The 13,627-nt window shown below is 46.4% G+C and overlaps 1 protein-coding gene across 2 annotated transcripts in view; it reads right to left on the reverse strand.

The window, feature by feature from the left end:
* FAM124A (family with sequence similarity 124 member A) overlaps nt 1–12,987 on the reverse strand; it is a 77,485-nt gene extending 64,498 nt beyond the window's left edge. Inside the window, exons 1-2 of one of the 2 annotated variants that reach the window (XM_074378125.1) lie at nt 12,743–12,987; nt 5,871–5,902 (exon numbers count right to left, since the gene is read on the reverse strand). In XM_074378125.1, coding sequence (XP_074234226.1) covers nt 5,871–5,902; nt 12,743–12,807 — 97 coding nt within the window. In that variant the 5' untranslated portion in view covers nt 12,808–12,987. The remainder of the gene's footprint in view (nt 1–5,870; nt 5,903–12,742) is intronic. The other variant, XM_074378126.1, reaches the window with a different exon arrangement.
* Nucleotides 12,988–13,627: the final 640 nt, after the last annotated feature.

Here is a 13,627-nt window from a genome sequence, read left to right on the forward strand (position 1 = left end):
CAGGACCCTTGTCCACAGGTATGATGGTGAGTTCCCACCTGGAGTGAGGCCAGTGCAGTCCCAGGGGGACAGGAGAAACCCTCAGGGCTCTTTCCCACACAGCTGCAGGAGCAGTGGCTGTCGGGGTACCAGATGCTCCACACTAGGGGTTGCAGTAGGTACTGCTTAGTAAAAGCTTGCATCTCACAGTCACTTTGGAAGGCCAAGCCACAGAGGGGGACAGACTGGACAAGGAAATCAGATTGCTCTGTGCAACATCTTAACGGTTTCTGATCCATTCTGCAGCCATGGCCACACAACAGGAAGGACTGTGTTACCAGTGATATCATCATCCAGCACAAGGCCACTCCTGGAGAGCTTGTCCAGGGCTGCAGTCACTGCAGCTGTGCAGCAGTTCACCTCAAATCTCTCTGAGAACAGCTCTGCACATGAGCACGACTGTTGTGCTGGAAGAGGGTCTTAACTAGAATAGAAATGGAAGCAGTGTTTATTTGGGGTCCATCTGCTGGAAGATGCACACGCAAGCTCTCCCAGCACACGTGGAAGGTAGAACAGAAATTCAAAACCAGGACTGCCCCCCACTGAAGATATATATGCATTTCCCTGATGATTTGTGTCAACTGTTGGGTTTGCAACAGTATATCAAACAACATCAGTAGGATTAATAAGTCCTTTGGAATCTGAGGAGGTAGAAAATGAAGAAAAGTGGTGATAACCGCAAACTGAGATACTTAAGATACCGGTCATGTTGGACTCTAAAAACCATATTACCACCTCTAACTTTGTCTGGAAGGCGATATTCTAATTTAGAGAAAACCAGTGACTTTTCTTAAGGTGCTTTTACTGCAAATAGGAGTGAGAAGCTGGGAATAGAATAGGTGGATGTTTTAGTCTTTTTGCAAACCTGTGTATATTGCCAACTTCATACTGATCACAAAATTAAGCCAATTCAGTGGCTGAAATTGTTCTTCACAAGGATTAATGAAGGGATTTGCATTCTGCCTAGAACTTAACAGAATACGATTCTGAAAGATATTTGTTCTGAAAATCATAATGGGGAAAGTATTATACACAGGAGAAAAAAATGAAAGCTGTGACATTTATAAATGAGTCACCGTGAAACTGGCTTCTACCATCTCTTCCAAAATACTAATCTTCCTTTATTGGATGTATGAAAAATGGCTCTAAAGTGAGCAAACTCAGTCAATAAGTTCTTGTCTCCTCCAATAAGAACAGGAAGAAACTAATATTTCAGATCCTGAGTCTGGAGTTAGCTCTCAGGTATGGGGACGCAGATCGTCTACATTCAAATACTCTCCGTCAGTGATGAACTCACAGTATGCGATCATGTCTTTTCAATGTGCTTTTAAAGCGCCTTCCATTTGTTTATTAAGTCATGATGGGCTTATCTTTCCTTCCACACTGAGGGGAAGGCATAGATGTGGCCGAAGACAAAATTAAAACGTATTATGCTTGAGTTTCCTGAAACAGCAAGGGGATGATGACTCTACTGAGAAATGAAAGGGAAAAGTCAGCATTTATGCAGAAAGATGCACCTGTGAGAAAAGGCACCTTGGGAAGGGATGAGACACCCTCCTGTCAAGCCCCATGGGGGATCTAGACAGCCTTGCAATTAACCAAGACACCCTGATTTTCTTATGTAAAACACACCTGCAATCCACCTGACCCTTCTTCCTTGAGCTACGAGTGTATCTAGGGGCCCACAGCACCAGCTGGGCCTCTCCGAGGCTGCCCTCAGGGGCAGGTCACAGACACGATGGCCCCAGGAAAGCAGGCGGCGGGGGTCAGAACTGCACTGGACCTACAGCCTGCGGATGCTCGGGGCCAGCAGGGAGAGCACAGGCAGGGCACAGGGAAGCCACCTGAGCCGCTGGAAGGGCTGAGCAGGAAGCTGGGGAAAGAAAGGGAAGAAGCAGGAGGGCAGGAATCCGAGGTCTGGGTGAGTGAGCCAGACTCAGTGACTCCTGCCTACCCAGGATGTGTGTCTCTTTTGCACAGCTTGGTCCATGCTCCTGGGCTCAGATGAGTAAAACACATGGCCATCTCTCCCTAATTTCAGACACAGAGAATTCCTCAGGGCACTGCCAAGCACTCTGTCTCTTCAACGGATCTTTTACCACGTGGGCTTTGAAAAGTCCAAAGATGTGCAAAACTGCAAGGCATTCCTGCTGTCACGGGCAGGTTCCTAGGGCCAGGTGAAGAGTGAATGATTCTCCTTGAGTTTCAAGAAGAAACAGTCTTAGGGCACAAATTAGGAGGACAAATAGAGAAGGCTCTTGGACAAGAGCCTCAAACAGAGAGAACTAGTTAGTTCTTTGACCACCTCCTACGGGCATTATCCTGGAGTGTTACACTGCCCTGAAAATACCATCGTTTAGCTCCCAGCATCTTCTAAGAGGAATTCTCCAAGTATGATTACAATCTCTATTTGAATGGAAATATTTAATCACACATCATGGGAATTTCATCGGCGTTACATGGTGCCGTTGATTTTTTTTTTCCTCCCAGCATAACTGTTTCCCTTCTATCCATTTAAAAAATTTCCCCTTTTTATTGAAATCACGTAAGAATGCAACTTGTACACAGTGGCTTGATGATCTTCTAGCCAGGTTTCTGGAAAAACAACCTAAAATCCTGAGGGTACAAATTAAATTCAGTTTCCTGAGGAAGTGGTATGATTTACTGAGCTCTCCTGAGTGCTAACAGTGTGTTGAAAAATCTCTGTGCCCATCAACCTAAAAAAGACACACGGGCCAGTCACAACTAGAAGAATATTCGTCCACACAAAACTGAAACACCAGCGAAAGAAGCCCCCTCAGCCACTCCCCTGAGCTGAAAGTGACGTTGGACACAGTCGGTGGAAAGGTAATTCTTTAATCTGTAAGGTTGAGGAGAAATAGGATGCCCTCATGCGCTCCCTCATCAACCTCTTTGAGGGGAAGGGGATTAAAAATCAGCATCCCCTCACCACAATGTCTCTCCCACCACTGCCTTACAGGCAGCTCACAGTGCAGAAGCCCAGATTAATTCTGAGGAGCCCTCACTTCGAGATTCATGCTACAGACCACCAGAGTGGATGCTCTCCTCCAGACTCTTATTCTGGGACAATGAAAAAAGGTACAGATTGCTTGATTCTTCACTCCTTTCCTCCCTCCTGTCTTCTCTCTTTTTAGAGGCGTTTCTAAGACATTCACATCTTAGCATCCCAGAGCTTCTGGAGAGGTCCTTAGAAGTCACCCAGCCCAATCAACTCATTCTGTAGAGGGGGAAACTGAGGCTCAGAGAGCCTCAGAGAGCCCCCAAGAGCACACAGCTAACTCATGGTGGAACCAGGACTAGGACCTCAGTCACCTGAACCCCACTCCACTGCTCTGGTCCTTTCTCTTGGTGATGATCTTTCCTCTTCTGCCATCAGGGGCAGGCAGAGTGAGGAAGCAGAGAAAAAAGACAACTAAATAGAATGGTGTTCTTAGAAGACGCTCTCCTGATAATTCCAGGAAGGAAGAAAACCAACTGTGGATAGACAGACCTTAACCTCAGCTCACTCCTAGGAAGCATTTATGCCCCTGCGAACTCAAGAACAAACAGGTAAAGGAGCATCAGGTGAATGTTCAGCAAGAACCACTCACAGACATAGAAAAGTCCACTTCCTAAAAGTGAACGGTTAGAGCCAATGCTCAAATTCCAACCAGGAATCATTCAGAAACGAGCCGTTCAGTGGCGAGAGGCTGCCCAACGGCAGTGGAATGACGGGGAGACGCAGCAGCTGCTTCCGGGACTGACTCGTGGGAACTGGGACTGACCGGTCAGCCCTCTGGGCCCTGCTGATCACACAGAGGGCAGAGGCACCAAGCTGGCTGTGACAGGGAGAGTGACCCGGAGCTGAACCACTCAGGATAAATAGGAAACCCATTAACCTTCTTTCTACTCAGTCCTCTGAGTGTGATTATCTAGTTTGTGGGGAAATGCTATTTTTAAAATCTACTTGGAAAATACTTTTGATTATTTGTAGCACCGTTGAATCTATGTTTTAAAGGATAGATTTAAGATTCTAGCCTTAAAAATTTTTTTTTCTTTTCCGAAGGGTCTACTCTGTTCCCTTCAACTGACTGCTTAAGGGGCCTTATCCTGAGTGTGGAAAGGCAGTTCAGGGAATATACAGGGAAGAAACAGCCAGAGGCCCACCAGTATCCACTAACCCATTTCAACCTCCCAGAACAAGGATGTGATGGCTGTGGCAGAGGCAGCCATTTTGTAACTTTGAGGCAACTCTGAGGACGGAAGCCAGAAGCCGAGGACTGTGTAGCAGACCCACACTGCTTCCTCTGGACTTTTTTTTTTTTTCTTTAATGTTATAGGAAAACAAACACTTATCTGTTTAAGTCATTATTTTTATCTATTATTGATAGTCAAGTACATTCCATAATTGAAATATGGAACACACACATCCCCTTACTTACCAAGAGGTCCCAACACTGAAGAATGGGGCAGGAATCGCCAGATATTTAAAAAGAAAAGGAAGAGCAACAAAAGGCTATTGATCCCAGTTGCACTAAGAGAAATTTCAACTGAGAGACCGCAATTAAAATAACGGAGAGAAAAACATCCCAAACCAAATTACCGTTTCACTGACAAGAGAGGTGCTTTGTTGTGACCCAGAGGACTGATTTCAGAGCTACAAATTGAGCTAAAGCTTCAGGCAAGTATTTTATAAAAATCATTCTTAAAGAAATGTAGCCTCTGGGCAAAACTAAGTGGAATAAAAATGGCGGCACAGAGAGAGAGAGTTCAAGAGAGCTTTCTTTGATTTTAGGGATGCCGAAGCTTCAGGGAGTGAATGCAAATCACCAGAGCATTATTCTCATTATTACTAATGGTTCTTAATAACTAAGGGGCGATTTGGGGTCTCCAGTTGGCTGAAATGATCAGAAATTGCTCACTGCAGTTATACTAATAACTAAATATAATTTGACACTAAATTACCATCCCAGATACACAGCTTTCTGCACAGTCTCTTATTGCAAAGGAAAACGAAGCCAGAACATCAATAAATAGAATAATCCAATTAAGTGTCTTTCCATTTGGGAACTATTCAGAATTGAGAGTTTAACTGGATAGTGAGACAGGACAAAACAATTCACTATTTACTGATTCAAAAAAATCAGGGCTTTTTTGTAAGACAACTTTTGGTTATTTTAAAGTAAGCATTTTATCAATCTGAGTGGCTTTGTCATGATCTCAATCACTGTAAATTGTTCCTAGATATAAGGCCTGATTTCCCATAAACAGATTGCCTTATAATTTAATATTTAATACAGGTAACTTTTCCTATGCTCAGAGTTATATTTACAAATATATTCTCATTTTAACCATACATAATAATCACCTATGATATCTGCCTGTAGGTACAGAAATACGAGGAAAATCTGCTCAAGGAGTTGGGGTCACCTCATGGATCCAATGAATGTGCTCTGAGCGGTTAGCCTGCAGGCAGCATGTATTTGACACACATTTGTTGAATGAATAAGTGACCTCAGCTTCTTCAGAAAAGGTGTTTTCGAAGCACGTGTGTTAATAAAGCCTGACCTAGTTCCTCCAGGCTGAGTTTCCACAGGGAAAGTAGTGGCACGTCTAGCCCTGAAATCAAAGGCACAATCAAATTCTCCAAGAAAAGCCTCCACTTTCAGAGTCAGAGGATCCTGTATCACATTGTTTGGCAAGGATGTCTTTGGTGATTCTTACTATCAAAGCAGGGCTTACGTAGATGGCCTTCTCTGTGTATGCAGATGCCCACCTGACCCCTGGGGTTTGTGAAGATTAAGGCTGAAGGACATTTAAGCCATACTTACTGCTGGTGGAGGACATGTGGCTGTAGTCGGACCTGAAACACAAAACCTTAGCATTAGTAGGTTAGTAGATTATTTTTCTCTAATCAACTGATTTCTTCAAGCTAGAATTTTAAACCATCAGTGGTAAGTAGCATTTAACTGATAAAAAAAAAAAATGCCACAAATCAGAAACTACCATGCTGAGGATTGTTTTGTGCAAAATCAAGTCATGTCTAAATTTGAAAGCAAAACTTGAAAGGCATTTTAGAAATCAGGGGTCCTTCCTATGGGCTCTGTGAATCTCCCAGATGGGACACCAGATGGGTCCTGAACCATCTAAATTTACTGGCAAATTTTTGAATGGAACCTTATTTTTCCAGGGAAAAGGCTCAAAGTTTTCAACAGATTCTCAGAAGGGTTCACGACTCCCCAAAAGGTGAAACCACTGCACTTGAGCACCCTTCGAATGTGAGCACCCCCCCCCCCCGCCCCCACCGCAGGGAAATGTTTCTTTGCTGACGTAAGCTGAGGCAAGGCAGATCCTAGGGAGTGAGAGGGAACCCTGGGTATAAGGGCTTCCACCTCCAAGATCTGGCTGACCATCAGGAAACACACAGACACAAGGATGGTCAATTTCAGTTCCATCTGGGAAGAAATCCTGCTAGGTGTTAGAGTAACAGGATGTGGGCTATGATCTGGAAAGGGAAAAGGCAGGGTAAGGGCCTGAGTGAAACCACCCATCAGTTTCTACGCTGAAAAATCAGCTGCTGGCATTCGGCCCCTGTGAGAACGGGAATCTCGCCAAGGACCTGCTGCTTATTCTCTCCTATGTTTCTGCTCTACTTGTGTGGTTCTTCACCGTCCCTTTCTGGCAACGTCCTTGGTATAGAAGCTACTGGTTTTCTCCCCTCAGAGTCCTCGATTCATTCTCGGTAGGAAATTAATGTCTCAGGCATAGAGGGGTTTATTCTGCCAAAGTAGTAGTTATGGGATGTAGTTACACAAACAAAGTGGTTAATGATGTTCAGTTTTATAGGTATACACTCCTTTTATTTACTTAGTCTCCTGTTGCCTTTCTTGAATCATCCAGTTTTCACTCCATTGGGTTTCTTACCACAATAAAGAGGTATATACAAAACTTCTGCCCAAACTCGTCAAAAGCATGCCTCTCACTGGTTAAAATAACCTGTATCTCTCACACGAAACAGTGCACTAGCTTGTCAGCAGAAGAACAAAATGGAAGAAAAACACCATGTGGTTTTCTCTTTTCAAATGAAATATTTTAGTAGTCCTAGAATCACAGAATTTTAAGACTAGAAAGAATAGCAACTAGTAACATTTGCATATCCCTTTATGTATTACAAACTGCATCTACCGAGATCTAATCCATTTTTTTTTATATCATTGATTAGGAAACTGAAGTGATAATATTTGTAAGGAAACCAGGGGGTGAGGAATGAAAAGGGCTTGAACTAGGCGTGTAAAGCGGTGGCAAGGACGGTGTTAGAAGGCAGAATGGATGGGCTAGGGTCTGGAGATGTGCTGGCTAAGGGAAAAGGAGAGGAGAGGGAGAAAGAGGGGAGTCAGAGATCAGAAACATTCTGAAACACAGGATTTGTAATCCCAGCACTGGTGCATTAAACCCTTCCTGGAACCAGGCAGGACATACGCAAACTCAAGGCCAATACTAAGAAATGTTAACTCTATATAAATGCAACAAATACTCAACCAATATCCACTGTGGTAGATGCAATAGCAAAACAATTCCATTACAATAAGATCATCTTAAGATGGCCAGGCTTCAAAGGAATTTCATGACAATTCAAACAAAACATTCAATAAGAATGTGCAATCATATTTATTTTATTAATAAAATGTTGTCAGTATTTTCAGCTAGGACTTTCCAAATTCCTTTGAAGCATATGGGTTTCACATATGCATACATTTTAAGATCTGCATGCAGATGGATACGTATGTAGAATGAAATATACATTTGAAACACATGTCAGAGAATCTTAAAGTGCAACGGTAGTATTTCAGGACAGGTGCTAGCATAATGAATACCCCTGCCATGAATCTCTCCATACTTCTGGCGACGAAAGGCCTGCCCAAGGTAGGCCTGCCAAACGGTCAGACTTCTGAGTCACTCTCGCCCTACTCCAGTTCCTTCCTCATACAGCAGCCAATCTTTGCAAAGCCCAAGTCTGATCATGTTGCTCTCTGGATGAAGCTCAAGCTGGACAGCACACAATGTAAACCCCTTTTCTGTGATTGATGGCCTCTGCCGATCTCCACAGTCTCATCCATCACCCCAACTTCCACCCCTGTCCACCATCAAAACAGAAATCAAACAGAAGGGAAAGTCCCCTAAAATCTCACACTACTCCCCAGCCTCTGGTTCTTGTGATGTAATTTGTACCCAGTTGCCATAATGACAGAGAGACAATTTTAAACTGCTCTTTTCACTAAAGTCCATCCTAAAATGCTGCTACATAGGTCCTGTTATTTAATTTTTGATAAAGTGATGTACTATAATTTAGTCAACCATTTCCCTTTTGCCATCTATACGATTGTTTCTGATTGTTCACTTTTGCAAAGCACACAGCAATGAGATATTTAATAAATACAGCTTGATATTTCATTTCCTTAGAAAAATGATCATGATGGGGAATAGGGACTGAGTCAAGGTGTGAACACTTTTATAGCTCTTAAAATACATTCCAAAGAACCCCAAAAGGTTATTTACTAGAAATATGGCCAGTGAAAGACAAACTGTAAAGCCTGAAACAATTTTGCGCATGAATAGGCTCAATTTCAGATACTGACTACAGTTCTCTGGCGGGGTGTGCACCTCCAGCTTTTTTAGGTAGAAAGAAGCAAGCAGTGGGGTACCTGCCTTGGGAATCTTGTTTATTGATCTCACATCCTAAGAATTCACCCAGCTGGCTCTCCATAAGACCTTCAACTTGGCCAGAATGAAGCATGAAAAGCGAATCCACGAATTTTAGGATGAAACATTTATGAACACATGATACAGGTGAGCAGAATACAAGGATTATATATTTCTACACACCTGACACAGATGGTAGACACATTTCCAAACATTACATTTATTTAGTATCTGGGCCAATAATGAACAGGAAATAAGATGTGGTCCCTTGACTGTACTTTAATTGCAATTATACATAAAGAATTAAATATAAAGGATTCTACACTTAAGATGGTTTACCACTGTCAGCAGCCTACTTGCCAATTTATATACATATATAATAGATACCTTCCTAAATTCTCTTTTCCAGGAAAATATTAGTATAAGAATTGATCTCGGCATTTCAGTAAAATTGATCTTGGCATTTCTATAAAACATCAGCTCAGTGCACCATAGAACTCATCTGTTAACTCTCAGTCCACTGAACTGGCTGCCATGGTAATTTAGAGCTTTCCAGCTCCACCCTGAACACAAGATAATAGAGGACCTAATAGATCATCTTGTCATGTACGCAAGATTCCCCCATCTACCTTTCTTTAAACATGTCCCATTAAAAATTGTATTCTACCTATTCCTTCCCATCCACCCATTCATAAGCTCTAGACCTGTGAATTGCTCGTTATCTCTAAAATCACACTGACATATCTGTGGGAGGTCATTAAAAGATTAAGGGCATGGTATGACCCTATGTTTTCAGAAGCTCAGTGACAGCTGACACGGAAGCGGACATCCATTAATGCCAGATCAAACTGCCAAATGAAAAGAATCCATCAGCTATGGTCATGTTTCAAAGAGTGGCTCAGAGGCCAAGTCTGGGAGACAGCACTAAGGAGACCCCATAATAAGGCACTCATCTTAGCCTTTTGTTTGCGTTTACAACAACACTGCCTGTCCTTCTGTTAAGAGATTCTGTTTCTTGAAATAGTTGACTATGGTCAGTAGCCACCTTGCCAGTTTTTCTCTAACAAAAAGTACACAGAAGCACAAGGCTGGCTTTCCAGTGGATCTGGAAAATGAGTGTTTCAAAATTCATCACCACAGCAGAATACTAGTTTGCTTTCAGTCTTGGTCTATATCAGCTCTTCCTCCTTTACCTGACATTTCAATGTTGTACTTTCTCAAGGCTGGTCTTCAATAGTACCTGCTTCCCAGAGCTGCTGAAGGATGAAATGAGTAAATGAAATCTGTAACCACTGAGAACAGTGCCTAGCACATAGTAAATGCCAGGTATGAGTTTGCTATGAACTTTAGTTGATTTAATCCACTCCCAGGGCTCCAACTGCCATTTTCAGGCTGACAGTTCCCAAACGCAGTGCCATCCTGCAGCCCTCCTGTCTGACCTCCTCTCCAGGGAGACAGACTTGGCTGCTGACTCAACCTCTTCACTTGGCCACCTCCCAGTACCTCAGATGCTACGTGTTGAAAATGACACTGCTCATACCCTGTCCAAACCTCTTTTGGAGGGGATCACAGGCTACTTTGAGAATCTGATGAAAAACTAAGTCTCTTCTCATAAAACTTCACAAAGCACATCACTTTGCATACAACTTGAAGCAATCCACCGACCCAAAATTAAGGCTCCCTGCCTCAGCAGATGTGTCACTTGAGCTGACTCTTGAAAGAAGAGTCGTTTCACCTGGTGGACAGGCAAGCCAGGTGCAGAAGGGCCTCACTGGCAAAGAGGGCAGGTTGACAATGGCGAGGAATCAGAAAAAAATTTCAGCCAATGTGGTTAGATACTGGGTGCAAAGATGCATCTAACCACAAGATCAAGTGACAAGGCCAAAAAGGAGGGGGTCCTCATAACACTGGGGCTTGTAGGTCATGCTAACCCCTTTGTACTTTGTAGGTGACAGAACCACTAAAAGTTTGCAAGGGGGAGAAACACAATCAGATTTGCATTTTAAAAATAATGATAACACATACTGAGTGCTTTCTACACAATCTCGACAGGTAGCTATATGAAATCTGGATAGGGTAAGAGGGGGCAAGCTATGAAAAAGCAGGGAAACTAAGGTTTGATAGTTTTAAAATAAGTAAACTCAACTTTAAGGGATATATGAATATGTGGCAAACACAAGACTAATAAGCATTCATTGAAATTATTTCATTTAAATACATGCCATGTGATTTTAGCTTAAGGATGCTACCTAGGCAGTAAGAATTCTTCAAACAACTCGGTCCTGTTAAACTACACACTTAGTGGCAGAGGCAGAGCCAGCAGCTCTGGTGTCAGTATGCTCAGCAAGCCCCTTCTAGAAGCCCTGGCAGCTGTCATGCTGTTGCTGGGATCCTGGGGTGATATCACTCCTGGCTCAGGGCTTCCTCTCCACTTCTCCAAGAGAAAGCCCTTGGAAAAAAAGATCCGTTTCAGGTGAGCTCTGCAAATTGCAAACCAACGGACCAGTTGGTGCTTTATTCAATGCAGCTGAAAATGAGCTGGTGAATTTTGCTTTGTTTCTTCCATTCACGGTCCAGCTAACTAAAGTGGTGGTGGTGGGGGGGGAGCCAAGGATCTTCAGCTGAAGTTGATAAATGCCTCATATACACAGTGCGGGAAAAAGCAAGGGAGGCCAGTATTTGGAATCAGGTTACTCCACCAGGATGTAGTTGGGTTCTGTAGTCAACCACTAATGATCACTAGGGTGGATAACAGGCAAAACTCACAGCAGGAAAACGCTTTGGGGCAGTAAAGTCCCAGATTTGGGATAGAGTGGGTCGGGGGCTGCAAAGAAGGGTGGGTTGGGCAGGCAGGAGGGGCTGCCTACGGAGCCCTTCTCTGGGTCAGGTCGGATCCTGGGTCCATTCTGGGCCTGGGCTCTCTTCCTGTCCTCACAGAGTTGCCGGATCCTGAGATTAGCCTAAATCTCCCCAACCTTTCAGAAACAAGGCTTTCTGTGGTCTGGGCACCTCCTCCCTTCCCCGCGGGATACTGCAGATCGGAAAAGACACCCTTTCCTTCGGGTTTGGTACCAGCATCCTGGCTGTAGCGCTGACTCTGCACAGGGAAATCCTCTAGAGATAGGGCTGGGCGGAAGCCTTTACAATGACGTTCGTGTCCTGAAAGACATTCAGCCTTTGTCCCACTCAGGATAAGTGTTGGTGGGAGAGGGTTAATGAGTCTCCAAAGGTTTGGGCTAATTATTTGAGTCCGCTGAAGCAAAGAGCACATTTTAAAAAATAAGCAGAGCTAGATCATAGCACCATCTTCCTCCCACCTGTACCCAAGGCAAGCGGTTCAGGCTGGGACAGGTGTACGCAGTGATGAGGGAGCTCCGCGGGGCAGAGGAGGAGTTGGGGACGGGGTCTCGGCAAGCACAATAAAGTCATAAAATGATAAACGCCATCGTCTTAGACGACTTCTGAAAGACTTTTGGGTCTCGCGTATCCTACCCGCCTCACCGCTTCTCATCCCCAAACCCCATCCCGGACTCCAGGGGGCCCCGGCGCTACGAGAAGTCCTCGCGGCAGGTGAAAACAAGCGCAAGAGCACCCCTCGCCTCTCGCGCAGGGAACTCCGGCGCTCCGCGTTCTCTCAGTGAGAACGGAGGGCAAGAGGGGCTGCGGTGGCGTGGGGCGTGTGGCTATACTCGGAACCTTGAGTCCTTCCACTTTCCTGCCCTCCGGGGTGGGGCCCGCGCTGCCCCGGGAAGCCTCAGACCACGCCGCTCTGCCCTCAGGGCCGGCCCAGGAGGCAGCGGGCTCGCCGCTGCCCCTCCGGCTTCCCCGGGGGACCCGGCAGGAGCAGCAGCCCCCGCGGCCGCGTCTCGCCTAAGCGGCTCCGGCTCCGGCTCGGCTGCGGGGTCCACGAAGGTCCCGGGCCGGGGAGGAGCCACCGCGCAACTCAGAGGGCACCCCCTCGACCGCTCACTGCCCGCTGCCCGACCCGGCCCGCGCGGCTCACCCTCCGGTCTCGGCGCCCGAGTCCACGCAGTCATCCTCCTCGCCGCCGCCCGCCTTGGGGTCCATGGCGCGCTCCCCGCCGCGCTCCGCTTGCGGCGGCCGGCGTGGCCCGGGGCGCGCTCCCTCCGGGCCGCTCAGCGCGGCCCGGCCCGGCCCGAGCTGGCTCGGCTCCCTCGGAGCGTCTCGCGGCCGGGGCTCCCGCAAACAACTCTGGCGCCAGCCCGCGCCGCGCCGCGCCCTCTCCTGGCCGCGTCGAGCCGGGCTAAGGAGGCCGCTCCCGCCCCGCCCCGCCCCTCGCCGCTCGGCCGTGCGAGCGTGTGCGCGCGAGGGTTGCGCGTGAGCAAGAGGATGTGTGCACCGAGCGTGTGCGTGCAGGTGTGTGCACTTGAGCCAGGGTATGCGCGTGCGCAAGAGGGTGTTGCGCGGTGTGTGAGCGCGCGCGGGGTGTGTGTGCATGCGAGCGAGGCTAGGTGCACGCGCAAGAGGGTGTGTGCACCGGGTGTGAGCGTCTGCACGAGCTCGCGCGTGTCGCGCGCCTGTGTGGTGTGAGTGCATGAATCGGGAGGTCTCTGTGGTCGTTTGCGCCTGTGTTTGTGGTTTCATATGGGTGGGTGAGGTATGCATTTGTAGGCGCACGCTTCTGGGTGTGTGCTGAGCGCGTGTTCCTGTCTGTACTTTGTGACCTCATGTGATGTGTGAGTGAGCCAGCCCTCTCCTCTGGACCCACAGTCCTGGAATTCGGAATCCTAGGGATTGCCCCAGGTTCTTGACCCGGGCGTTATGAATCCCCAACCCCCATCCCCACCCCGAGAAACACCCGACCGCGCCGTGAGAGCAAGAAGGAATCTGCTTCACTTCCAGTTTGAAGTGACCAGTTTGAACATCT

This window comes from Camelus bactrianus, chromosome 14, assembly GCF_048773025.1.
Source record: "Camelus bactrianus isolate YW-2024 breed Bactrian camel chromosome 14, ASM4877302v1, whole genome shotgun sequence".
Classification (NCBI taxonomy): Eukaryota; Metazoa; Chordata; class Mammalia; order Artiodactyla; family Camelidae; genus Camelus; species Camelus bactrianus.